Here is a 24,593-nt window from a genome sequence, read left to right on the forward strand (position 1 = left end):
GTTCAGAGAGAGCCACCTGGCCCACGGGAGGCGCGAGGGGACAGTGCTGATAAAGCAGCCCAGGAAGCCAGCCCCTGGTCTTCTGCAGGAAGTCAGCAAAATTGCTGATGGCCAAGAACTAGAGCAAGGAGCTGGAGTCCAGCGGTTGCTCCTCTTGTTGTGACCAGGGGTCAAACAGGTGTGGTGGACGACAGGCTGGAAACAAGGACAGCCCAGCTTTTAATGCAGGGGAAGGTCCCCCAGGTCATCCTCGGTCGTTGTGCTGGCAGGAGAGAAAAGGCAACTGGGCATCTTCCCACCGCCCCTACTTGCTGACCTTGGGATGACCCCCGTCTCCTCCTAGTCCTGGATAAAACCAATATGAATTTCCAGTTGAGAGACAAACACCGAGATCCTTCTGACCACTTGTTTGTGTCGAGATGAAGTCTGCCCCACAGACAGGCCCCTGGGAGCGTCTGGGAGGCAGGCCCTGGCTGGCAGGGGCCACACCCCAGAGAGACGGGCTTCAGAGGCATGGAGGTGCTCACCGGGGTGAGTCAGGGCTCCCACCTTCCAGACGCACCCAGACAGCCCTGCTGCGCCCACAGCTCCGGTCTGAAATCACAGTCCAGCGGTGACTTGGCAACACCTCACAAGCTAAGTGACGTCTGCCCACAAAGCCAGTCTCTTAGAATAAAATTCCATGAGTCCCGAGAGTCCCTCGCCTCCCACACAGTTCCTGGGACTGCAGACAGTAGGTGAGGCATGAAAAAAGAGGACAAGGATCCCATGTGCTCCAGGGGACTTGTCCCATCTCATCCCCAACACCAACAAGGCCCCTTTAGGCCAAGTTCATTCCCCACATCAGGGACATTGACTTCCCATATCTGCAAATTGCCTTATGCTTTCAGAGACCTTTCACTTACAAAAAAAGGGAAGAGGAGGAGGTAAGAAAGGGAGAGAGCGAGGGGACCAGAATCTAGCTACCCCAGAGAGTAGGGTCACAACCATCTCTCCCAGGACCTTCAGGTGTTTCTGTGTTATAGAACCCCCACAACAAGAGCATTTCTGATCCAGCCTCATCAGGCTGAGAACCACTGGCCGAGGACAAGAGCACGCCAGCGTGAGCCATGCCCCCAGAGCAAAGACCGTCTTTTTAATACCTATATTAGGTCTGCCACGAAGTAACCTTCTAAAGGCTAGAGAAAAGTCTATTCAGAGAAAAGCTAAGGTCTTTACCAGGGTCTACAGCTGCCTTCCGTGTCCACATCTCCTATCCATCTCATCCGACCCTACCTGCTCCTGCCACGCTGGCCTCCAAACGTGCCGAGGGCCCTCCCGCCTCAGGGCCTTTGCATGTGCTGTGCACTCTGTTCCTCCTGCAGGTACCAACCCCACCCACTTGCCACTTCTTTAAGATCTGCTCAGAGAGGCCCTCCCTAAGTTAGAATAACATCCCTCTCCTGCCCCAACTCAGCCCTTGCCGCCACTTTGGGTCCTGACAAGTTATCACCACCTGACACATCCCACGTCTCTATGCTGCCTGTCTTCTCTCCCAGAATCTAAGTGCTGTGACTGCTGAGTCGTGCTGAGTTCCCACTCCTGGAAGCATACTGAGTTCACGGTGGGAGCCCAGGGACTATCAGTCCAGTGAAAGGACCTTGAAAAGTGGGCTCTGCCTCAGCCTGACCACATTTCCATGGCTTCCGGGGCCTTGTGCCACTCGGCCAGCACACCTCTCCTCTGTCACATCTCTGTACTGAATCCGCAACATCCAGGCAGGACCACAGAAAGCATCAGACACAGTAAACCCAGCCCACTGGGGACCATCCTAAGCCCTGCCCTGCAGGTGGGCTGGGTCTGCTGTAGGTCTCAGCTCGCCATCAGACCACTGGTCAAATGCTCTGTGGCCAGCTCTTGACTTGGGCCATGCTCTCTGGGAGGAGCATCCCAGGCCCCACTGTGTTTCCAGCCAGGGTGAGCGTGCCGGTCACCACGAGGGGAGTTGGCGCCGGCATCTGTGCAGGAAGTGGTCAGCCCCCTCCCAGCCCTGTCCCCAGGATGTACCATTGAGGGATGTGTCATACGGCTCAGCCTCTTCATAGTAACCCTCTGGAGACTCGATCTTCGGGACAGAGAGCTGTTTACGTTCTGGAATCTGTGGTATGAATAAATAAAACAAACATTTTCAGATACGACACACTGGGAACAACTCAGAATTAAACCTTTGGGTGGAAAGGAGAGGGAACCAGGAGAAAAAAATGCCCAGCTTAGACGTCAAGCAAGTCGGGAGGGAAAACAGATTACAGCGACCCCCGTCAGCTGCCCTGTCCACAGTGTTTGGTTTGCATCAGCTGAAGGGCTGTGGGTGTGTCGTGTAACCTCACCAAACCTCAGAGTTCTCCCCTGCAAAATGAGGCTCTGACGGCCACCGCACACACAGTATAGTTGTACAAGTGGTGTAATGCACTTACAGGTCCAGGTGGCATCAGGCTGTCATGGTAGCTATGATGGCTTCTACATAGAATATACTTTCTACAAAGACCAGAGCTCATCAGGGGCACGCAGGGGAAGAGCACCAGGCTTCTAACCCCCAAATGTCTCCAATAATAAGTTAAAACATTGGCTCAGCAGATATTGGATGGTTCCTGCAGACTAGCTGAGAGATGCAACCAGACGGTTGGGACTCAGTCCTGAGAAACACTTAACTAGGCAATGAATGCTCACAGCTCCTGATAATGACTGAAAGTCACTCAGTCACGTCCGACTCTGCGACCCATAGATTATATATATAGTCCACAGAATCTCCAGGGCAGAATATCAGAATGGGTAGTCTTTCCTTTCTCCAGAGGATTATCCCAACTCAGGGATTGAACCCAGGTCTCCTGCATTGCAGGTGGATTCCTTACCAGCTGAGCCACAGGGGAAGCCTAAGAATACTGGAGTGGGTAGCCTTTCCCTTCTCCAGGGGATCTTCCTGACCCAGGAATCAACCTGGGGTCTCCTGCACTGCAGGCGGATTCTTTACCAACTGAGCTATCAGGGGAGCCCACGGCTCCTGATAGACAAGGTCAAATCTCCACGGGAGCCTGGAGGGTATGAGGAACATTTAGGACCAAGGAAGGATGCTCAGAGGATAAGACAACCCTGAACTTCTTACATGACATGAGGGTGAATGAGCATAATTGGAGTAGGATAAAAAAGAAACAAAAACATATGCGACTGTGGAGCACAGAGGGTGAAACTGTTCTCTATCCTTCCATTATTCCATCTGTAAGATGGGCACCGGACTACGAAGGTAACATAAGCAATAGCAGGCGAGAAAAAGACAGGCAAGACTTCTCTGGTGGTCCAGTGGCTAAGAATCTGCCTGCCAATGCAGGGAACACAGGTTCGATCCCTGGGCCAGGAAGATTCCACATGCCACAGAGCAACTAAGCCTGTGCACCACAACGACCGAGCCTGCATTGTAGAGCCCATGTTCTGCAATGAGAAGCCACCGCAACGAGAAGTTTCTGCTCCACAGCTAGAAAGTAGTCCCCACTCGCCACAGCTAGAGAAAGCCTGCCTGCAGCAACGAAGGCCCAGCACAGCCAAGAATAACAAAAAAATTAATTAAAAAAAAAAAGTAGATTGTGGTGTGAATATTAGTACATACAGTTCATCAACGTGTAAGCATCCATCCACATGGGTCTCCAATGTCTATCTGAATCACAAAGTCCCTACAGAGGGCCAAGGGAACCTTGATGAGTTGAGAACAGACATGGCAAAAGCTGGAGTGCATTCCCACTCCTGGTTTTCAGAGGTCCTTGCGCTGGGCATTCCACATGGGGAACCCATGGGCTGTTGGGGATTCGCTGTCCTACCCAGAAGAGGGCCAGGCAGTCAGGGTATGGAGAATCTAGAAATCTTTGCCTTGGAAAACGAGCTTCTTTGGGGGACCTATGACAGAACTTCTCCAGCCCTGGCCCCAGCAATAGTGGGAGAACAGTCAGCATGGCCTTGAGTCCCAGTGGGACAGTACTCAGCAAGGGCCGCGAGGGCATCTGATCCCAGGTTCCTCTGGGGTAGAGTGATGCTCCTGCAGTTGCTGCCCCCAAACCAGGCTCCCAGAAGCAATTCTTCTGTGGTTTGGCTAGTGGAGCTATCTATATGGCCCCTAGAGTGAAACTAACCGGGTTTGAATTCAGGCTTTAGGAGTCCATAGCCTTAACCGTGAATATGTGACAGCCTCTCTGTGCCTCACTTACCCTCTCCATAAAACAAGAGCCTGTCTTGAGGATTCAAGGAGACAAGTGTGATTGAGTTTCCATAGGGCTGGTGTGCTAAGGTCACTTCAGTCATTTCTGACTCTTTGCGACCCCATAGACTGCAGCCTGCGAGGCTCCTCTGTCCATGGGATTCTCCAGGTAAGAATACTGGAGTGGGCTGCCATCTCCTACTCCAGGGGATCTTCCCGACCCAGGGATCGAACCTGGGTCTCCCTCGTTGCAGGCAGATTCTTTACCGTCTGAGCCACCAAGGAAGCCACATCAAATACGAGGAGGCTCTTGCCACCATTGTCTGGGGCCTCCCAGCCCAGGCGCCTGCATTGGCCAGGTCACAGGAGTGCTGTCCAACAAGCTGAGACACGTCCGCATGAAGAGGGCCAGCAGAGGCCAGGTCACCACCTGGCTCCCACACATTTTTCTAACGCCATCTGGCCCGATACCAAGAGAGCCAACAGAAGTCCCAGAGGCAGGCTCTGAACAGCTTTCAGCCCCAGCAGGTGCACCACACAGCACGCAGGAAGGAACGGAAGACTCAGCTCATTTCCTAGGCAGCCCAGCTGCGTTCAGGGCTGGCAGGTGCGGCTGTGGGGCAAGCGGGGTGGGCTCCTCCCTGGGGCGGGGGTCGTGCATACAGTGGTAGCTGCTCGTGGCTGACCCTTCACCTTTGCTGCTCCGGGCATTCCCGGCCCCTTGGTCAGCCAGAGGAAGGGCGGACTGTGAAAGCCAGCTGTGGTTCTCTGAGAGCCGACTTCCTGGGGTCAGGAGGGGAAAGCGTTTCCCCTCCCCTGGGCCCTGCCAAGGTTTCTGCAGATGGGTGCTGAGGCTCAGGGTTCCTGAGGAGGCCAGGCCTCCAGCTTCATCCTCCAAGAAGCCCTTCTCCCCTCGAGGGGGTGTGGGGACCCTTCTCGTGGTAAGAAGGTGGGTCCCATCTGGAGAGAAGTTCTGAGCACCCAAGATCCAGCTCTGGATACCCACGATTAGAACAGGACAGAAGGAGGGGGGCAAGCCATCCAGCAGGAGCTCCTGATGGTCATTATCTCCACAGGGGGCCTGCCCTCTTGTCCAGGAGTGGAGCACCAGGGGGTGTTTCTTGAGGGTCTCCCAAACCTTTCACTGTACAAAATCATCTATAAATGGATCGATACAGAGAGGCATATAGGGCGGAGGCAGGAGTCTGACCTCCAGGGCTGGGTTTGAATCCTGACACTGGCACATCTGAGCTGTGTGACTTTGGGCAACTGACTTGACCTCTCTGGGCCTCAGATCCTCTGCTGCAAAATGGGGAGGGTAGAAATAACCATCATATGGTGTCATTGTAAGGATTAAACTGCACTCAGCATTATTAAGTAACAGATGCTAGTTTTCACTAAGCTTCAGAATAAAATACAATAATGTCAAAGGGAGAAAAGCTGCACGTGTGCGTGTTTGGTGGAGGAAGACCACGGGCTGTCTGGGAGGATACTGAGGAGGTATGTGAGCATGACCTGGCTTATACTACGCTTTCCCTCCTTAAAGAACAGGACAGCCTCTGTCCCCAGGGTTGCCAGGGCCAAAGATAAGAGCCCAGGTCAAGTTTAAGGATAAAACGATTCCAACAATTCAGAAGAGCGTCACATAATCACACAGACCCAACAGTCTATTATCAGAAGTTGAAGGAGCAAGAGATCCTAAATGCCAGGAATTAAGAATAAAGGAAAATTATTTTAATCATCATCATGACGACGTCGATGGTGCACATTCAATGAGGATGCCAAGGAGATGTGACTTGGGAACCTGAAATAATGTTCTCACGGTTCACAGGAAGGGCCAGGGAAGAAAGCCACCCCGCTCAGGGTGATGTGCCAGAGGTTGGCAAACGTTTCCTATAAAGAGAGAAAGAGGGATTCACAGGCCACTGGGGCTATGCAACCCTGCTACTGGAGTGCAGTGAAATGAAATGAAAGTCGCTCAGTTGTGTCCGACTCTTTGCAGCCCCATGGACTGTAGCCCGCTGGGCTCCTCTGTCCATGGAATTCTCCAGGCAAGAATACTGGAGTGGATTGCCACTTCCTTCTCCAGGGGATCTTCCCAACCCAGGAATCGAACATGGGATTTCCCAGGCAAGGATACCGGAGTGGGCTGCCATTTCCTTCTCCATTGTAGTGCAGAGGAACCCGTAAATAATACACAGATGAATAAGCTTGGCTGAATTCCAACAAAATGTTATTTACCAAAGCAGGTGGTGCAGGATTTGGTCATGGGCTTGGCTTCCCACATGGCTTGGTGGGTAAAGAATCTGCCTGCAACACAGAAGACCTGGGTTTGATCCCTGGGTCAGGAAGATTCCAGGAGAAAGGAAAGGCAACCCACTCTAGTATTCTTGCCTGGAGAATCCAATGGCAGAGGAACCTGGTGGGGTCCATGGGGTCGCACAGAGTCAGACACAACCGAGTGACTGAGCAGGCACGTACTTCAGCAGTTCTGATTTGGATGAGACACAGAGCTGGAGGTGAGGGGCGGCCCCAGGTGACTTGAGGCGTTCTTGCAGTTCTGAACAACCAGCCCCAGGGTGCACTGTGGCAGGTTCGGGGTGGGGGTGAGCGGACGCAGTCCTGGCTTCCCAGACCGACCACGGCGACGCCGTCGGTGGCGTCAGCTGCTCCCCTCACAGAAGCCCAGCACCGACGCGTGTGCAGGCCTCAGCGGGGACGGGTGGAGACGGCCGCGCTGGCCAGGAGCGGAATGGTGCCAGCAAACATCTGTTTCTTCTACAGCAACCACAGCACCTGGCTGGGCCAACTGCGGCCTGGACGTGCCAAGGCTGCCTGAGTCACTGGCCACACCCAGACCCCTGGCTGCCCTCTCCAGTACTGGACGGGCTGAGCCTGGGACGGAGGCCATGCTCCTGGCCAGCCCTGGGCACTGAGGACCCCAGGCAGACACCCAGCTTCTGCCACAGCCACCGGTGAGCCCCGGGACTGGGCATCCAGGCAGGAAAACCATGGCAGTGCCCTGAAGCTCCAGGGTTGGGGCGGGAAGAGACATAGCTTTCTCTGGCTGATGAAGAGCTATTCCAGGGTCACGCAGGCTCCGGCGGCCACGCTCTCCCCTTCCTCCCAGACTACTTGCTGCTCTGTTTCTCCTCCTCCTTGTGAGAGCCAGCAGACACAGCTGTTCCCAGCTCCGCCCTGACGGCACTTCTCTGGGGGCGTTGGATGAAGTCTTCAGCCCGACTGGACCAGAGCGGAGGCTGGAGGGGAGCAGGCAGGTGCGTGCAGGCGGCGTGGGGAGGACCCCGGGTTCCGCCCCCTCCTCCCTCACTCCACACCTGGAAGGCTCCTGGGGTGGAGATGGGTGATGGAGACGGGATTCGGAGGGACCCAGGAAAGGTCCTTCTTGGCAGAGAAATTCCACAAGGAGACTGTCAAGGTTACTGGCTCTGCTGGAAGTCACCCCAGGGCCTGGACCGTGTCCACAGGAAGTGTCACCGTGCATCTGAAAGGCCGCTCCAGGACTGTGGGACTCTCAGGTGGTGGGATCCTCCCCGCTCCAGCACCAGGTTCCTCTCTAGCCTCTCCTGGCCCCGACGGCCTGCAGACTGCTCTCCAGGGGCCAGCCTCTGCCCTGGCCTTGCTTGATGGTCCTGCATCTCACACTCCTGAGCCCTTAGGGCCTCTGTGCCCAGGTCACAGGAGACTGGCAAGGGAGTAGGAAAAGCCAGCTGGAGTCCCGGGCTGTGGGACTCTGTGACCTGATCAGTGTATAGCCACAACCCAGCCCCAGACCCTGGGCACCCAGTCCAGCACCATGGTCCTCAAACACAGGCTTCCAGAGGGAGTCAGTGCCTGGAAGGTCCCGCCCCATGCACACCCCTTCTGTCCAGTGCGGGTCCATCGGCAGCTGCCCCACGTGGGGCCAGCAGCAGCACCTCCATTGTACAGAGGCCAAAGGTACCCTGGTCAGAATCATACATGAACTCAGGCTACGAAAGTTCCAGCCCTGGCTCAGAGCAGCCACCTCTCCTCCCCACATCCGGCGAGCAGAGCTTATTAAGTGAAAGTGAAAGCTGCTCAGTTGTGTCCGATTCTTTGCGACCCCATGGACTATACAATCCGTGGAATTTTCCAGGCCAGAATACTGGAATGGATAGCCTTTCCCTTCTCCAGAGGATCTTCCCAACCCAGGGATCAAACTCAAGTCTCCCACATTACAAGCGAATTCTTTACCAGCTGAGCCACAAGGGAAGCCCGAGAATACTGGAGTGGGTAGTCTGTCCCTTCTCCAGCAGATCTTCCCGACCCAGGAATTGAACCAGGGTCTCCTGCACTGCAGGCAGATTCTTTACCAACTGAGCTATCAGGTGAGCCTGCAGAGCTTAGGGTGCACCCGAAAACCACGGCACCTCCCACCTGCTTAAAACCAGCAGCAACTGCATGGAAGCTGAGGGGCTGTGCCCCCTTCCCAAGTCCCAGGGTCACAACGAGGGGGGACCACAGCTGGAAGAGACACAACTTGTGCCTCTACTTGACTGAGAAGACAAGCTGAGTGGAGTCCAGGAGGCTGCAGAGTGGCCCGGAAACCAAGACCCTCCTTACAGATCCTGGCCCTGCTACCTCCTCGGCCAGTTGTTTTCACTCTCGGAGTCTCTGTTTCTTGGCAGGTGATGGGAGGACCATGTTTGGGTGTGCCAGGCGGGCAGTGGCTCAGAGCCCAGCAGTCACTCGCATCATTGGCATATGTCCAGGACCGAGGCTCAGTCCATCAGGTCTCCCTCGGCCTGGGATGAAGGGTCCCCATCAGCTGTCACCCAGATGTGGGATGCTGCCCAGGCACTCCTGACCTGCACCGCCAGCTGGGAGGGCAGCAGGGAGAACCACGCTACTTCCAGGAAGGCATGAATGAAGGGGGCCAGTCTGGCGTCAGGACCCCCTCAGTGGTGACCTGAGCCCACAGACCCAGCGATGGATGGCTCGGTGTGAGCTCAGTCACCGTGGAGTTCCATGTTCTGAGAAATCCTTCCCAGCTCACACCTTTCCCAGGAAGCTGCCCCAACCAGATCCTGGAGTGGAAAGAACTTGGGTTCATGTCCTGCCACCTCGAGGTTGTGCAACACTGGGACACTGTAAGCCTCCTGACTCCTAGTTCCTCTCCCATAAAGTGTAAATACTTCTGCTCACCTTGCTGAATACCAACGTGGTCTGCCAGGCCAAAGAATAGAGATCTTAGTTGAGAGATGTTCACGTGCCTTTCATTTAAACACCAAGAAACCAAGGGCCAGAGGCCTTAAATAACTTGCTTAAGGTCAAGGAGCTTAGTACTGGCAGAGCTAGAGCGGGGATCTGAACCCAGGTCTGGAGGAGTCCGAAACTCCATTCATCCATCCATGAACAAATACACATGTGGCCTACTGTGTGTAGACACAGGACATGAAGCAGCAGATGAGACATGGCCCCTGCCTCAGGGAGCTTACATCTCCTCTGGGAGGCAGATAATCAACATGGAGGGGGTAACTAGGTGGTAAGGCAGGCGGTCATGGGGGCAGGCACCGAGGCGGGATGTCTCACCTGTGGGCAGGCCAGGGAGAGTCTGTCTGAGACTAAGGAGGGGCAACTTTGAAGAGTCAGGGCCCAAGAAGTGCAAAGTCCCTGCAGCAGGACTGACCACAGGGCACAACCCAGGAACTGAGGGGAGGCCGGTGATGAGCAGACGCGGTGAGGCTGGAGACGCAGCTGGGCCAGACTGGGTGAGCCCTGGGAGTGAGGAGGAGTGTGGACGTTTTGTCCTAAGTTCAGTAGGAGCTCTTGGTGGGTTTGGGCAGGAAGTGGTGTGATGTGATTTATGTTTCTGAAAGATCACTGTGGCCGGAGCTGATGACCACAGCTGTGCACGGCCCCGCTCAGGGGTGCTGGAAAAGAATCTGGCAGGTCACCTCGGACACACGGTGACCCTCATCTCCCACTGCCATCCCTCTCTGTACTGAGCAAATGAGATCACCCATAGGGCAGGCTGGCTTGATCCGTCTCTCCCGGTGCCTTACCCCAGGCCCCATACACAGTCGTTTTTCAGTTGCTAAGTCATGTCTGACTCTTTGCGACCCCATGGACTGCAGAACGCCAGGCTTCCCTGTTCTTCACCATCTCCCGGAGCTTGCTCAGACTGATGTCCATTGAGTCAGTGATGCCATCCAACCATCTCATCCTCTGTCATCCCCCTCTCCTCCTGCCCCCTATATAGTGGATGCTCCAAAAATGCCAGACGCTTGGTGGACTGCTATCTGGAGGACCCACTAGGCATTCACAGGGTCACATCAGGGAAATCAGGGGTCCCAGACCCACACTTACCATCTTGGGGGGTGGGAGGTCTGGGAGACTCTTCTGAGGGGCCGAGGAGGGCTGGGGGGGCTCACCGTTGGTCAGCGGGTTCTGCTGCTCGGGGGCTGTGGGGAGCAAGCAAGAGAGGGTTTCCGTGAGGGGCACCCAGCCTCCCAGCAGAGTCTCATTATCCAGGAATGTCTGGTCACATGAGCCCTGAGTTCTATTTGAGCAGGTGTTAATTACCCAGGCAGGCAGTCCCTGGAGCCAGTGCTGTTTTTCCTCCAAGAATAGGGTAGATTGGCCCCGGGCAGATTCCTCAGAAGGAACTAGTTTGAGGTTTCTGGCAGGTTCCTCACCCTCTCCTCCACCTGCCCCATATCCAAAATGATCTGGCCACAGAGCTCTGGCAGTGGAGGAGCTGCCTGTGGGCACTATATTGAGCGGCTCTCAGCACCGAGCCTGTGATTACGTCTGTCCACCCCACCAGTTTCCCCGGCAGGCAGGCTGACCACCTTAGGCACATGGGCTCTTTCATGCAGGGGACCTCTGCTGAGTCCATGCTTGGCGGTGGGGCAGGAGGTGAAAGCCACACTGAGTAACTGGACCACCAACCGTCTGTGCGCTTTTAGGAAAAAAGGCGCCAAAGGCTCTTCTGAGCCCATTTCAGCCGGGCCGGACAGGCCCAGGCAGATTTGACCCTGGGGCTTTTCAGGCTGATGTCTTGAATCCAAGGCTTTACCAGACTGAATGCTCTGGGGTGCTGTGTTCCCACCTCTTGCTAAGCCTCTGCATTTGAGTTACGGGCTTGAGAGTTGGGAGATGGGGCCTCTAACCCCCTGTGCTCTGCAACCTAGGCAGCTGTGCAAACCTTGGACCTCCCTGGGATCCTGCTGGACCCAGTCCTGGGGGTTTTCATAGAAAAGCAGAGAGCAGAACAGAGCAGGAGAGTAAGACACCACGGAAGACGATATGTCCTTCCAATGGAAGATAAAATGTTCTGCCAAGAGATCACCTTTGAACAAAACCTTCACATATTAAGGCAACTGCTGGCAGGATCGCTTCCTCCCCATCACTCCTATCTCCCCCCCGACACACTCATAAAACCCAGACTATTAAAAGTCATAAAGCCGGGGCCGTGGGATCAGCACCGTACGCAGCTGCTTTCTTAGAACATCTGAATTATAACTTCCTATTTCCGGGGTGATGCTGGGAAATGCTGAGAGAGTTTAGGGACAGATGCCTTACCCAAGAAGGGGGTGTGAGACCTTTAAGAGGCAAGGAGGTGGCCTGGTTGGTGAAACTTCCCCAAAATACATCAACCCAGAATACCATCAACTAAAATAGGACTTCCCAAAATAACCCCCCCAGGCCTGTCTGTGGTGCTGGCTGGAAGGAAGGAGGGGTGGTGTGGGACCAAGGCTTAAACCTGCCCCGCTCCCGGGAGCCGGCCCGTCTGTCGGCAGTAATCCCATACCTTTGTCTTGGGACTCGGCATTCTGTTGCTTGTGGACGGTCACCTTGTTCATATAAATGTATTCCTCATCAGAACCTGCAGGAGGGGGACGGAAGACAGAGGCTCCAGGTGATTTCATGAAGGGAAAGGGCTTCTAGAGAGAAACACCCCCCCACCCCCGCCACCCTCGAGACACCGTCATCAGCCTGGATTCCAGTAAAAGCATACAACATTTTCAGTTGATTGGAAGAGTCCATTATAGAAAGAGTTGACGGATTTCCAGAAAAAGAAATGCCTAGTTTGCTGACTCAATTTTCTGTCCTGGGAAGAGGGGAGAGGACAGAAAGGGAGGGTGCAGAAGGGTAGCTTTGGGAATAGAAGTCTTACATGGAAAAGCACCCATAGCCTAAGGATCTGCCTCAGATTCCACCAAGCAGAGATTTCTCTGGTTTTTCCTAGGCTTTCATTTAAATTGTGAAACATTTCCTATCAGTCATTCTCAACCTAGTCTGAATTACACGTATGGGCTGATCAGAGCAATGTCTATATAAGATAGGTCACATTGAGGATCTGGAAGTTTAGCTTCCAGGCCTCTAGCTGGAGTGCTGCTGTGCGGCCCTGAGCTCTGTTTTTGGAGGGCTGAGTGTGCTGGGACGCGGGCCTGCAGCACCAGCAGCTGCCTGCTCTGCCTTCCGCAGCACAGCCCTTCCCTTTCTTTAGAAACATTTCTGTACAAGTTGTCACGTTCCCCCTGCACATCTGGGCAGAGAAAGGCTCGTCTTCTAAGACAGTTCCCAACGCCCCAAGGACCCTTTCTTCAGAAGCCTGCAGAGGCGGCTCATCTCAGTGTTTTTTCTCTTAGCAATCCTTCTGCATTTCTTTGCAGTTCTTAATTTGCATTTCCTAGAAACTTGTGGCTGATAAATTCCAGTGGCTGGAGACGGTGCTACTGAGCCAAGGAGCCCAATCCACACCCCTGGCAAAGGAGGCGGTTCAGCCAGTTCCCCACCACAGACCGCCCGGACTCCAGCCAGCAGGCCTGCCTCCACAAGAGTCCTGGAGAATCCAGAGAAACTGGAGGAGGACACGGCTGGATGGAGCTTCCTCCTTCAGCTGTGGGATTGCCACCCTGGTGCCCAGCCCTGCCAGGGCCACTCAGCAATGTGATCCCTATACCAAGGGCTGCAGCAGCTAACAGGATGGAACTACGAGGTCTAAATGCAGTTATCCACAGCTTGCATACTTCCACTAAAGGGCTGCATCTGTACCTTCTCCAGACCCTGGCATGGGGAGAAGCACTCTGCAGGGGGAGGCAGGAGATGGGGTTGGGGGTGGGGCGTGGTCCTCAGCCAAACTCTGCCGTCAATAGTAATTCTGAGCCAAACATCCAACCTGTGTACCTTGGTTTTCTTGTCTGCAGAATATGGAAAACAATTGTGATGAAATACTGCCTATTTCTGGGGCTTCCCAGGTGACTCAGTGGTAAAGAATCTGCCTGCCGATGCAGGAGATGCAGGAGACTTGGGTTTGATCCCTGGGTTGGAAAGACCCCCCTGTGAAAGGAAACGGCAACCTACTCCAGTATTCTTGCCTGGGTAATCCTATGTTCAGAGGAGCCTACAGTCCATGGGGTTGCAAAGAGCCGGATATGGCTGAGCACACATGCATACATACATATTTCCTATTTCTGCCTAACTGCAGTTCTCAAGAGTTCAAAACGCAAATATCAGGCAATCTGAAAGAGTAAGGTAACCTTATAACTAAGATTTTAAATGACAGCTTAGGACTTCCCTGGTGGTCCAGTGGTTAAGAATCCACCTGCCAGTGCAGGGTACACCAGTTTGATGCCTGGTCCGGTAAGAGCCCACGAGCCACGGGGCACCTAAGCCCATTCACCCCAACTACTGAAGTCTGTGTGCCTAGAGCCCGTGCTCCACAACGAGAAGCCACTGCAATAACAAGCCCACACACCACAGCTAGAGAGCAGCCCCTGCTCATCACAACTAGAGAAAGCCCGCACATAGCAACAAAGACTTAGCACAAAAATAAAGTTAAAAAAAAAAAGAAAAGAAAAAAAGACCATTTAAATTATGGTTTTTCCAGTGGTCATGTATGGATGTGAGAGTTGGACTGTGAAGAAGGCTGAGCACCAAAGAATCGATGCTTCTGAACTGTAGTGTTGGAGAAGACTCTTGAGAGTCCCTTGGACTGCAAGGAGATCCTTTCAGTCCATCCTGAAGGAGATGAGCCCTGGGATTTCTTTGGAAGGAATGATGCTAACGCTGAAACTCCAGTACTTTGGCCACCTCATGTGAAGAGTTGACTCATTGGAAAAGACTGTGATGCTGGGAAGGATTGGGGGCAGGAGGAGAAGGGGACGACAGAGGATGAGATGGCTGGATGGCATCACTGACTCGATGGACGTGAGTCTCAATGAACTCTGGGAGTTGGTGATGGACAGGGAGGCCTGGCGTGCTGCGATTCATGGGGTCGCAAAGAGTCAGAAACGACTGAGCGACTGAACTGAACTGAACTGAAATTATAGCAAATAACTCAAAGGCTCAATAATAGGAAAACGGTGAAAAAACCATAGTACATTAACATAGGTAATAGCCGGTCACCTTTAAAAATAAATGGATTACTGGAGAGTGTATAAATGGGCTGAACATCGTGGAAGTGATTTTAGAGGATTTATTTAACTGTTCCTGGTCTTTAACCCATCATTTTCCTTGTCAGAAATCAATATTTTGAATCAAAAAATATTCAAGTATTTTGAAGATAAACTCCAGCATGAAAACAAATTTTATTTGAGGGGGTTCATTGCCATGTTATATAAGAATTTTTTTTTAAAGAACAAAATGTATATGTTCACTAACAATGGGCTAGTTGAACTAGTTGAACACTTCTCATTCGTCAGTGGACACTACCCACCTGTGAAAAATAACAAAACGGTGCTATGTCTGCTGTTTATAAAGATATCCAAAAATTAAAGGCTCATGTTTCAGAAAAGAAAAAAGAAAAGAAAAAGTACACAAACTGTCAACACAGGGCAGTGTGCACAGGCAGCGATACTGAACATAAAAATAACACAGAGCAGAATGTAGGGGCAAACCACAAAATACACGAAAATATTCTGATGACACCAAGAAAGGTCCCAAAAGGAATCAAAGCAATGTAAATAGGGCTTAACATTCGTTTCACATTCATTTCTTTTTTCAAGTTGTTGACTAAGCCCACACTCCTTTCCAAAAAAAAAAAAAGGCAAGATATTGTTGATTATTGTTTTAACTGTGAGATTCTGAGCAGGTGATTCCTCCCCAAGATGGCCATTTGTAAACTGCAGTTTAAACTGGCTCTGGTCCATGTCACAAGGCCGCGTGTCCCTCCTTGGACACGCTGCAGGCTCTGCTTGACTAAGTATTGATCTCAGTGTTGCTAATCCCCCAGAATCCAATAAGTAAGTAACAGGCTCCCAGGGCCGTCTGCAATCCTGTGAACTGGGCCTTGGAAAGGGGAGGCTGATGAGCTGTCCCACGTCTGGGAGGCAGTCTTGGGGTTGGGGAATTTCTATCATGCTCTCATTTATTTTCAGAAGTGCACTGAGCCCCAGCACCATGTGAGGTGCTGGGGACACAGCAGAGAACAAAACAGACATTGTCTCTAACTTCATGAACCCACTGGGGCAGGGGCAGGCAGGCGGGAGGGAGAGGGAGGCAGATCTGGATGGATAGTCACACAGGTTTGTGGGGCGTGACAACACTACGGGGCGGGGGAGGAAAGGAGAGCTCCCAACGCTCTGACCACGTGTGCGGATCCAGGGAAAACAATCTTTGTCTGAAGAGGGTGGTGGTGAGGGGTAGGGAGGAGGGGCCCAGACCCTCTCCCTTACAGTTGGATAGACTAAATGTTCAAATCATGTCCCATCACAAGGGCAGCCCCTGAAATGTTCCCAGAGTTTCTGAGCAGGGTATTGGGGGAGCCCTCAGGCTTAGGACAGGAAAAGATATCAGGATCCCAATAAACAGACCTCAATCCATGCCTTGATCTCACTATTGAGACAAAAGAAGAGAGTAGGAAATTGAATACTATTTATACATGAAAGATCAGAGAACAGACAACTCGATGTGAAAAGTACAGACACAGACACACACACACACTCATACTCTGCCCCAAAGGTGTGGAAGTAAACAATAGCTCAGCCAGTGGAGATCACAGGCTATCTTGAAATGATCAGCCTGTCTCCACCTACGAGTCCAGGCAAGTTGAGTTCATTTTCTGGAAGACACACAGTGAGGCAGGTCTGGGAAGCTGAGAGAAAAAAAAAGAATGCCTTCAGTTTAAGGGGCTGTGCATTCTATCCTGTGCAGCACAGTAATTAACCTGGGGCAGACTAATCTGGACCATGAAGAGGGGAGGGTAGCATCAGGGTTAGGTCGGCTGGCCCAAGCCTCTGCCGGGCTCTGCCACACGTGGCCATGGAGACACAGATATACAGAACAGACTTGTGGACACAGTGGAGGAACGAGAGGGTGGAACGAATTGACAGAGTAGCATGGAAACTTATACACCACCCCAGGTAAAACAGATACCAAATGGGAATTTGCTGTATGACTCAGGGTGCTCTGTGACAGCCTAGAGGGGTGGGATGGGGTGGGAGGTGGCAGGGAGGTTCAAGAGGGAGGAGACTATGTATATCTACGGCTGACTCATGTTGATGGATGGCAGAAACTAATACAATACTCTAAAGCAATTACCCTTTAATTAAAGATAAATAAGTATTTTTTAAAAGGGGGGAAAAATGTCAGTTGCTGTTGTAACCACTCTGCCACGTGAGAAGATGCTAAGAGAACCAGAAGGGGAAACTTATAAGTAGTGGCTACTCACCCGTGGGCACTGACCTGGAGAAGAGTTTGCATGCCAAGTCGCTTCAGTTGTGTCTGACTCATTGTGACCCTATGGACTGTAGCCCACCAGGCTCCTCTGCCCATGGGATTCTCCAGGCAACAATACTGGCGTGGGTTGCCATGCCCTTCTCCACGGGATCTTCTCAACCCAGGGATCAAACCTGTGTCACTTATGTCTCCTGCATTGCTGGCAGATTCTCTACCACTAGCACCACGTGAACAGAAGTGACAGCCAAAAGTCCCAGTATGGCTTTGCATGTTTATCTGTAGTCTGGGTGCACTCTGGGGGAGACTCACACTGGGGAGCCCCCTAACCCGCTGTGGGCAGCTCCTGCAGCCCCTCATGCTGCAGAGACTAAGGGTGGGGAGGGCCTAATTTTATAAGAGCCAAACATACAAAGATTAAGGATGAAACAGAGGTCACCTACAGGAAGTCACACTAAACCAGAAAGGGACCCCTGCACCAGGGGCTCCGATGGGGCGGTGAGAACCAGAAACCAGGGGTCAGCCGCCACCACCGCGGTGTTTTTCAATTCCCAACAGAGGTGTTCTTTACCATCAGACATTCTCAAGTCGGAGCACATCTAAATGGACTGGGAGTGTGCTCTTTAAAGGGTTCCACCAATGAGTCCCTCTGCGGAGTGACTCATTCCTCTCTAATGCACCTGCTTTGGAACACGTATTTCCCATCCGTTTGTCCCACCTTTGATGCACTGCTGATCAGCACTCAAGGCGGGTCAGGAGACGCTCACTACAAAGCCAGGAGGAGCCTGGGAATCAGAGGGTGGCCTGCAGAGCTCAAAGGCAATGAAGGGGCTCCAAGAAAATGCCTTTGATGAAAGGCTAAGGGAGCTAGATTATGCCGACAGAAGAGAAGGCTGCCGGGCATATAACAACATGCTTTGGCTTTTATAACTTTTCTGATGTTCAGACAATAGAAACTAATTCCACAGGGAACAAAGAAAAGGAAAAGGGACTTTGAAATGCTGCCCAGTGGATGCAGGCTGGATGTAAGGGAGGAGTTCCTGGCTGTGATGGCCGGAGCAGGTGCGCCTCTCTCCCTGGCATGGATCTGAGCTGCTCCTACTGTGAGGCAGATGGATTTGATGCCCTCTTACGATCCTAAAATATCACTTTCAGTTCTCAAACATCCGACATAAAAATAAACTTGACTAAACTGTTATGACTTCACAAGAAGCCTCTTCTTTAAAAAAAAAAAATTGTGCTAGAAATGAAACCATATGTCTACAAGAAGATTTGTACAAGACTGTTCAAAGCAGCCGCCTTATTCCTAACAGCCCAAATCTGCGAATAAACCAAATGTCCGTCAACAAATGAACTGGATAAACAGGTTGCGGTATATTCAAAGAATGGAAAACCAATCAGGAATAAAAGGAACTACTGATGCAACCCATGGCATGGCAGAATCTCCTGAGTGAAAGGGACCCAACCCGAAGGACAAACCATCCAATTTCATTTATATGAAAATCCAGAAAGGGCATCACTAATCAATGGTGGAAAAAATCTGAACAATGGTTGCCCTGGGGTGGGTGGGGATGAATTCTTGCCCTTGAAAAATAGAAATGCTCCCGAGACAACAGCAATGTTCTGTGTCTTATTTTGGGTGCTGGGTGCACAGGTGTATAAGCTTCCCAGGTGGCGCTAGTGGTAAAGAACCCACCTGCCAATGCAGGAGATATAAGAGACACAGGTTCAATCCTTGAGTCTGGAATATCCTCTGGAAGAGGGCATGGCAACCCACTCCAGTATTCTTGCCTGGAGAATTCCATGGACAGAGGAGCCCGGTGGGCTACAGTCCATAGGGTCGCAAAGAGTCGGACACTACATTCTCAATTAAAACCACTGAAGAGAAAATTAAAATGATAAGAATAAAGTAGTACTGCTCATAATATTCTTTACTACTCTTGCAGTCTGTAGATTGAATTTGCCCTCCTCTATTAAAAATTTTAACAGAGGACTTAACATGCACACACACACGTGTATACAGTTGTCCAAACTCACTGAATTAACTACTCAAGATTTGTGTACTCGACTGGATACAGCTTGATTAAAAAGATAGAAAAGATAATTAACTCAGGGTTCTTTGATTTGTTGTTGTTTAGTCACTAAGTCATATCTGACTCTTTTGTGACCCCATGGACTGTGTAGCCCACCAGGCTCCTCTGTGCATGGGATTCTTCAGGCAAGAATACTGGAGTGGGTTGCCATTCCCTTTTCCAGGGGATCTTCCCAACCCAGGGATCAAACCCGGATCTCCTGCATTGGCAGGCGGATTCTTTACCACTGAGCCACCAGGAAAGCCCTGTGATATACAGTCTTAAAGCAATGTTTTCCAGTTTTCCTTTGGGCTGTATGACTCTGGACAAGCTATTTAGACTTTGTAGGCCTCGGTCTCCTCATCTGTAATAATAGCACCAACCTCACAGGAGTGTTTTGAAGATGAAGCCTTGTTAACACATGTGCAGGCGGGAAGAACTCAACGAAGCACTAGCTATTATTATAATACTAGTTTATTTTCCCTTCTCTACTTTCAATAATAGGAAAAATACTTTGAAAACACTGTTTGAAACCTCTCTGTGGGCTACTGTGTTGAGAGTCCGTGGGGCTGCCACACACGTCCCATCACTTCTGTACTATCGTTACCATCTGCTGTGTCCTGCTAAAAATGCATAAATTAAGTCCTAACCCTGAACAGCTCAGAATGTGACTATATTTGGAGAAAGGATATTTAAAGAGATAATTAAAATAGGATATTTAAAGAGATAATTAAAATTAAACGAGGGCGCTGGGGTGGGCCCTGTTCCAATATGAATGGTGTCGTTACAGGAGAGATTTGGACACCGGCGTGCACGCACAGGAAGACAGTGTGAACACTCGGGGAGAAGAGGACCATCTGTACACCAAGGAGACCAGCCTCAGAAGGAAGCGACCCTGCCAACACCTTGATCACAGAGTTTTAGCCTCCAGAACTGTGAGAAAATGAGCTCCTGTTGTTTAACCCAGTCTGGGGGCCGTTATCACGGCAGCTAAACACACAGACGACTATCCCCCTGTTTCCGCAGGGACCCTTCACCAAGGCCCCGACCACACCCACTGCTGCTCTTGGTGTATAAGCGGAGAAGCTCGGCCAGGCCACTCTTCTTCACCACGGCTGTGCTGCTCAGGTTCTCCTGGTCAAGAATCCTGAGGAAGTCATCCAGCTCTGTCAGCAGCTGCTCCAGGGCTAGAGACAGAAAACAGAGGACACTCTTAAAGCAGCTGCCTTCTCCCTAAAGGCCCCATTCAGATACACCTCTGATCTCATAGCATCCCATGACGGACCCTCTGGTCTCAAGGGGAGGGGTGTGGGGTGAGGTCAGGCAGCACACAGGGGACCCAGCCAATAGGTGTGATTCCCAGCGCCAGGGTGGTGGGGACAGGCCAACACACCCTTAGCTTTGGGATGGGCAACCTTGGCCAAAGCTGCAGGGCCACCATCTGCTGAGTGACAGTGGTCAAACCGATCAAGCCCCTCAGGCCATGAGAGCGTGGAAACAGGATTTTCTTCCTCAAGTAAAGAACAGCTCAGGGTCTGGGGAACTTGAACACAGATCAAACCCACAACCACCAAAAGAAATGCTGTGGTTGAGTCAGTTGTTAAACCTTTCCCCAAGGACGGGGAAACACAGAGTCACTCCAGGGAGATGAAACAGTGATTATGCTGTCCCTGCAGGAATATAGACAACCCATCAAAAGCCACGCTTGGACAAACAAAACCTTTCTCCAAGATTCTTCACTGATTGAGAATCAATGTCACGAGTCCAGCATCACTCCCAAGTTGATGAAGGGCTGCCATGCCTTGGGATCCACAGCCCTTATTTGTGGGTCTAATAGGCGTCTCTCAGGTGCCACTGTTACAGAAGCACTTGTGGACTCCCAGCTGGAGGCACCTTGCAGAAATTACTAGTGCACCGGGCAAGAGGGAAGGTGCAGGACCTTCACCACGCCATTACTGTCGTGGTTGTTACCGTTAATGACCTAAATCTCATCTAAGAACAGAATGTCAGACACTTCCTGATGGTCCACTGACTGAGACTCCACAGGGGACCCAGGTTCCATCCCTGGTCAGGGAACCAGATCCCACATGCAGCAACTAGGAGATCTCATGCTACAGTGAAGATCAAAGATCCTGAGTGCCACGACTAAGACCCAGTATAGCCAAATAAATAAAGACAAATATATATAAAAGAAGAACAGGATGCAGCATTCACGGGTGGGGTCTCACCTCGGCTCTCCCAGCCCAGCTGGCTCTCCTGAACGTGCTCATTAATGGCAGCGACTTTGAGGGTCTAAACGATACTTTCCAACCCTGGCTACATTGGAATCACCTGGAGAGATTCTCAAACTCCTGATGCCCAAGCCACACCCAGATGGATATCCGAGCCTCTGGGAGTGAGACCCAGGGGTCAGATCAGATCAGTCGCTCAGTCGCATCCCTCTTTGCGACCCCATGAATCGCAGCACGCCAGGCCTCCCTGTCCATCACCAACTCCCGGAGTTCAATGAGACTCACGTCCATCGAGTCAATGATGCCATCCAGCCATCTCATCCTCTGTCATCCCCTTTTCCTCCTGCCCCCAGTCCCTCCCAGCATCAGAGTCTTTTCCAATGAGTCAACTCTTTGCATGAGGTGGCCAAAGTACTGGAGTTTCAGCTTTAGCATCATTCCTTCCAAAGAAATCCCAGGGCTCATCTCCTTCAGGATGGACTGGTTGGATCTCCTTGCAGTCCAAGGGACTCTCAAGAGTCTTCTCCAACACCACAGTTCAAAAGCATCAATTCTTCAGTGCTCACCCTTCTTCACAGTCCAACTCTCACATCCATACATGACCACAGGAAAAACCTCCCCAGGTGATTCTGATATGCAGATATTTTATTTTTGCAGCAATAAACCTGACATGCTTATTGATTAAACTATCGCTTCAATTTTAAAAAATGAAAAGAAACATGTTTAAAAATTCTCTTTTTTACATGTACACTTTTTACTTTGACATTCAGTCTTTCATAGACAGCTTTCAGCATTATTATTTTTTGAACTATTAAATTATTTTTATTCTTCCCTGTCACAGGGAGTTAACAGTGATGGACTTGAGACACATTTTTTTTTCCTTTTTTTTTTTTCTTTTTCTTTTTCTTTTTCTCTAACCAGAAGTTTGGAAGACCACAAGGAAAAAAAAAAAAGCAAAGATCTGTTATACATGATAAAGTTGTCAAGAAATGTCTTATTCCTAGAAAAGAAACTTTTCATCTGTTGAGCTTTTGAAACAAAGAGTATGAGCCTTTGAAGCTGAGAAGCATGGGTCTGAACGCAAGGCCAGGGGCCACACCTGTGGGCTCTGCTTCCGGGGCAGCAACCGAGTGGCCCAGGCCTGCCCTCCATCACCTACTGCAGGAACTCTGAGCAATCGCACAACCTCCAGGCTCGTTCCGGCCTCTGTACCGTGGAGAAGATAACGTGGGCCCCACCCATCTCACAAGGCTGGTGTAAAAGACAAAACCTGTGAAGCTCTCCACAGCTTCACTTGTGAAATGCTACGCTAACCACACGAAGAGCTCTGTCATCGTCTCCTCCCATCCTGCGGTATCACTGGTTATTTCTTATTCTCCACCTTAGAGTGCTCGTCTCTAAGCTCCGCTTTAGAGAAAAACACAAAACCTTGCCCCAACACTTCCTACCACGGAAGGTAGTGGAAGGAGAGGAAGGTCACCTCCTCAGAGCAGCCTTGCTTGACCACCTTCTCCAAACTAGCTATTTATTATCATCTTCTAACTCAGCATCTAGGTCTTCATAGCCCTAGGCCTAGAAGTGGGGCTGCTGCTGCTGCTGCTGCTGCTATGTCGCTTCAGTCCGACTCTGTGCGACCCCATAGACGGCAGCCCACCAGGCTCCACCGTCCCTGGGATTCTCCAGGCAAGAACACTGGAGTGGGTTGCCATCTCCTTCTCCAATGCATGAAAGTGAAAAGTGAAAGTGAAGTCGCTTCGCAACCCCATGGACTGCAGCCTACCAGGCTCCTCCATCCATGGGTTTTCCAAGCAAGAGTACTGGAGTGGGGTGCCATTGCCTTCTCCGGAAGTAGGGCTACTTCTTAGTAATAAGAATATACCTCATTTTTAAGATTTGTAAATGAGTAACATCAATAACAAATGAAATAATAGTTGTTATTTACTTGCTCATTTTTAACGGGCATCTTTGTCTTTCTCACCCTGGTCTAGTCTGTTAGCTCAATGAGAATCAGAACCACGTCTGTCCTAATCCTTGGCACCTCACACTCTTATAGGTATTGAATGAATGTTTATGGAAAGAATGAATAAATGAATGAGTAAATTTGGCACCTACTAGCTCATAACAACTCTAGGAGGTAAGCAACATTATGCCCATTTTGCAGATGTAGACCTCATGGCCCAGAGAAGACCCATAATGTCCCACACAGCCAGTAGCAGAGAGCTGGGTTTGCTCTCTGACTCCAAGACCGAGCTCTTAGCAACACCCCAACTGATACCTCCATGTAGGGCCTTCTTCCAGCATCCTGCAAAGGCCTGGCTCCCCAGAACTGAACCAGAATCCAAGACTATCTGCTAACCTCCCCCCTGACTATTAAAGAAGCCCTATGCTCCCCTAGGGAGAGCTCAATGGCCTATTTCTGCTCAAATACCCCTTTGACTCTCAGTGGGGCAGTAGCCTCTGACTTCATTCCTGAAAAAAACAAACTCCCTGGAATGAGTATTGCTATTGACTGGGAGAGAGCTGGAGGAAGCAAAGGGGGAATGAGGATGTGTGTTTCAGAGAAGAGTGACGAAAGTATGGACACACGTGAGCGTAAGATCAAATAGCCTGCTCACTCAGATGAGTGGGTGGACGGAAGATGCCCTCAGCTCTGCCAGAGATGAGATGGGTAGATGGTGAGTGATAGGCAAGGCTAGCACGAGAGAGAAGCCGCACTGGGTAGCTCTGCTTGGCAAAGAACCACGGGCCAACAGCAGAGCCTCCTGCCCCGTCCTTAGGTGTTGCGAAGAGCACCCTGAGAAGTCTCCAAGAGGCCAGTGGCTTTTGCCCAGTTTTACTTAAAATTGATCAAAGTCTTTATGGAGTGAATTTTGAAAGAGCACCAGCAAAAGTTCCCTGAGCTCACTGAATTAGTAAGTCCCCAACCTACAAACGAGTTCCATTCCGAGAGCGTGTTCATAAATCCAGTTTGTTCATTAAGTCCAACAAAGTTAGCCTTGGGACCCAACTAACACAATCAGCTCTATAGTACTGTAATAGATGTGTAAGACTTTTCCCACAAATAACACATAAAAAATAAACAAAAAATAGAGCACTTTGAATCTTACATTTTGCATCTTGAAAAGTTCAGTAATACAGCACAACCGCTGGCATACAGGGGCTGGTAATGAGTGAACAGGCAAGAAGAGTTACTGCCTGGAGGAGGGAAAGGATGTGGGAGATGGAAGAACTGAAGGGTCTTCAACAATAGGAGACGGAGGGCAAGCTGCAATTTTTCACCTGATGCTGATGGCACAGGTTCTGGTTCCTCGCGGGATTCAATTCTATCTGCGCTCTGGGAAAAAAATGGCCCAGCAACATCTGGGTAGCAGCTCCTTTTTCCTTGTCATAGGAGACATGGTAGCA

General features: G+C 51.1%; 1 protein-coding gene across 4 annotated transcripts in view; it reads right to left on the reverse strand.

The window, feature by feature from the left end:
* The window catches only part of AFAP1L2 (actin filament associated protein 1 like 2), a 142,736-nt gene that overhangs the window by 22,481 nt on the left and 95,662 nt on the right, over positions 1-24,593 (reverse strand). For 3 of the 4 annotated variants that reach the window (XM_070780881.1, XM_019952940.2, XM_070780879.1), the window contains exons 2-5: positions 20,016-20,144; positions 12,018-12,092; positions 10,571-10,665; positions 2,047-2,137 (exon numbers count right to left, since the gene is read on the reverse strand). In XM_070780881.1, the coding sequence (XP_070636982.1) occupies positions 2,047-2,137; positions 10,571-10,665; positions 12,018-12,069 (238 nt within the window). In that variant the 5' untranslated portion in view covers positions 12,070-12,092; positions 20,016-20,144. The remainder of the gene's footprint in view (positions 1-2,046; positions 2,138-10,570; positions 10,666-12,017; positions 12,093-20,015; positions 20,145-24,593) is intronic. The other variant, XM_070780880.1, reaches the window with a different exon arrangement.

Source organism: Bos indicus, chromosome 26 (genome assembly GCF_029378745.1).
Source record: "Bos indicus isolate NIAB-ARS_2022 breed Sahiwal x Tharparkar chromosome 26, NIAB-ARS_B.indTharparkar_mat_pri_1.0, whole genome shotgun sequence".
In the NCBI taxonomy this organism is placed as follows: Eukaryota; Metazoa; Chordata; class Mammalia; order Artiodactyla; family Bovidae; genus Bos; species Bos indicus.